General features: G+C 56.6%; 1 protein-coding gene across 1 annotated transcript in view; it reads right to left on the bottom strand.

Annotated features, from left to right (window-relative positions):
* Positions 1-221: 221 nt before the first annotated feature.
* UMAG_15023 (putative protein kinase C) overlaps positions 222-2,380 on the bottom strand; it is a gene marked incomplete at both ends in the record, with an annotated part of 3,673 nt that continues 1,514 nt past the window's right edge. Inside the window, one exon of the mRNA XM_011393282.1 lies at positions 222-2,378. Coding sequence (XP_011391584.1) covers positions 222-2,378 — 2,157 coding nt within the window. The remainder of the gene's footprint in view (positions 2,379-2,380) is intronic.

Below are 2,380 nucleotides of genomic sequence, written 5' to 3'. Positions count from 1 at the left end.
ACGCTCGCCTCTCCCCCAAACCGCCAATCCCACCCCACCACCATCCATCCCCCCGACCAACCGTAACCACGCCCGCACCCGCACTGCTATCCATGTCCCCGCTTCACTCACGCCTCACACATCCACCGTGACCACATCTCACAAGTGTACCAAACGAAAATAATAATGCTAATGCTACATTCACGATTGCCTGACCGATCCGCGATCCGCACCTGCATCGCTCAAATGACATGCGGAGCGGTCCAACTGAAGCTCTGAAACTCAGCCTGATCCTGCGCACTCAACACCGAGTGGACCGGAGTGAGGGTTGGCTTCTCGCTAGTGAACTCGGTATCGAACCAACTGGTATCACTGGGGTTCTTGAGTGTTGGGCAGAACGGCGGTGGGACGCGTTTGTTGAACATGTCGTCCCAGTTGATATCCCTGAAGAAAGGGTGCGACTTGATCTCCTCGGCGTCTGTAGGGCCTGAGCCGAGACGACGCGCTGGATCTCTCGTCAGCAACTTCTCCAGAATCGACACGGAATCTGCCGGCATGTGCAGTGGATACAGCGGCTCGTCTTCCAAAATCGCATCAAAGATCTCGTCCTCATCGTCACCGCGGAACGGCGCCTGTCCTAAAAGCATCTCATAGATTAGAATACCAAACGCCCACCAATCCACCGCCCTTCCATATCGCTGTTCCAGCAGGATTTCAGGCGCCATAAACTCGGGCGTACCACAAAACGTGCTCGTGGTGTTGCCGTACCACATCTCCTCCTTGCACAACCCATAGTCTGCCACCTTGATGTGGCCATCCAACGTCAACATGATGTTGTCCAACTTCAAATCACGGTAGATGATTCCCTGCTTGTGGAAGTATTCCAAGGCTAACAACACCTCAGCAGCGTAGAACTTGGCTCGTCGGGGTGTGAAAGGCTCGCGTTGGATGTGCAGCATCAGATCTCCGCCAGAGATGTACTCCATGACAAAATATACTCGAGTCGTCGTCTGGAAGCACGAGTGCAGGCCCAGCAGGAACGGGTGTCGCTCTCGTGCAGCTGCCAGGAAAACACGTTTTTCGGATTTGGTCGACTCGACTTCGTCGTTTTCAATGATAAACTCCTTTTTGAGCACTTTGATGGCGTATAGGTTGCCCGAACGCTTTTCCTCCGCGAGCATCACTTTTCCAAAGTTTCCTTTACCAAGCACAGCCAGAAAGTTGAAGTCATCCAGGCCGATTTTGCGTCGAGAAGAGGGGAGCAATCGTGGTGGCTGCTGTTGCTGCTGCTGCGAAGCACCAGCCGGCACCAAAGCGCCAGCGCCAACGGGCTGTTGCTGAGGCAAGCCGAGACGCGGACCTTGCGATGGCAGCTGCTGCTGCAGAGGCTTGGCGGGCACAACATTTAGGGGAGGCTGCGACGCTGGCATTTGATTCAGTTGCGGTGGCTGCTGAGATGGAGCAGGTGGCTGTACGGAGTAGCCAGATGGAGGCTGAGGACGTGCGCCGTACATGCCACCCTGCTGTTGCGGCTGCTGCTGTTGCATGGCAGAGCCAGCATTCGATGGCTGGGGTAAAGGCCGAGGAGGTCGCGACATGTCTCCCATTCGGTTGTCAGCAGGGGAGGGCGACATGACATCGCCAATGCGAGGCGGTTGAGGGCGACCACCAAAGTTGGGTCCTGCGCCGGGTCGTTGCTGCTGCTGCTGCTGCTCGACAGCTTGCATCCTCTGAGATGGACCGGAACTGTAAGGAGACTCAGCCGCACTGGATTTCAGCGACATCTGCTGCGTTTGCTTCTCGAGACTGGTGAAACGTCCGTCGGGACCTGCACCGGAGAGAGGAGGCAATTGCGGCGGAGCAACACGTCCGGGAGGAGTGGCTGCCATGCCGCTGCCGCCATTAGCGTTGAACGCGTGGTGCGATGCTGCTGGTGGAGGCGGAAGCTGCTGCTGCTGCGTCTTGGCCGACGATTTGACGCGGTTGATGGTCTCAATGTCGCTGAGCAGCTGGTTGGCCATCTCCATCGACATTCCGCAAAAGTCGGGCACCAGATGGGCACAGTCCGTGTGACAGGTAATGTCGCACTCGGAGCACTTGCGTGCGTTCTTGCGTCCAAGCGGCAGAATGTAACCGCAGTGGCAGCACCAGTTGGCACTGAGGTTGGTGATTGGTTCAAAGCGATGCGGGATGCGGTGATTGATCTTGACCTCGTCTCGATCGGCTTCAGCGTTGCTCTTGGAAATACACTTTGTGACCACTTTCTGCGCGCACTTCTTGTGACAAGCATAGCGACAGTCTTCGCACTGACTTCCAGCAGCGTTGAGCCAGAATTCGTCCCACAAAGCCCAACGGAGCACCTGGTAGAACTGGTGCCACCCGAACCTGTGGCCATTGATCT

Source organism: Mycosarcoma maydis, chromosome 16 (assembly GCF_000328475.2).
Source record: "Mycosarcoma maydis chromosome 16, whole genome shotgun sequence".
Taxonomy (NCBI): domain Eukaryota; kingdom Fungi; phylum Basidiomycota; class Ustilaginomycetes; order Ustilaginales; genus Mycosarcoma; species Mycosarcoma maydis.
The sequence above is the reverse complement of the archived record's forward strand: the minus strand, read 5'-3'. Positions and strand labels throughout refer to the sequence as shown.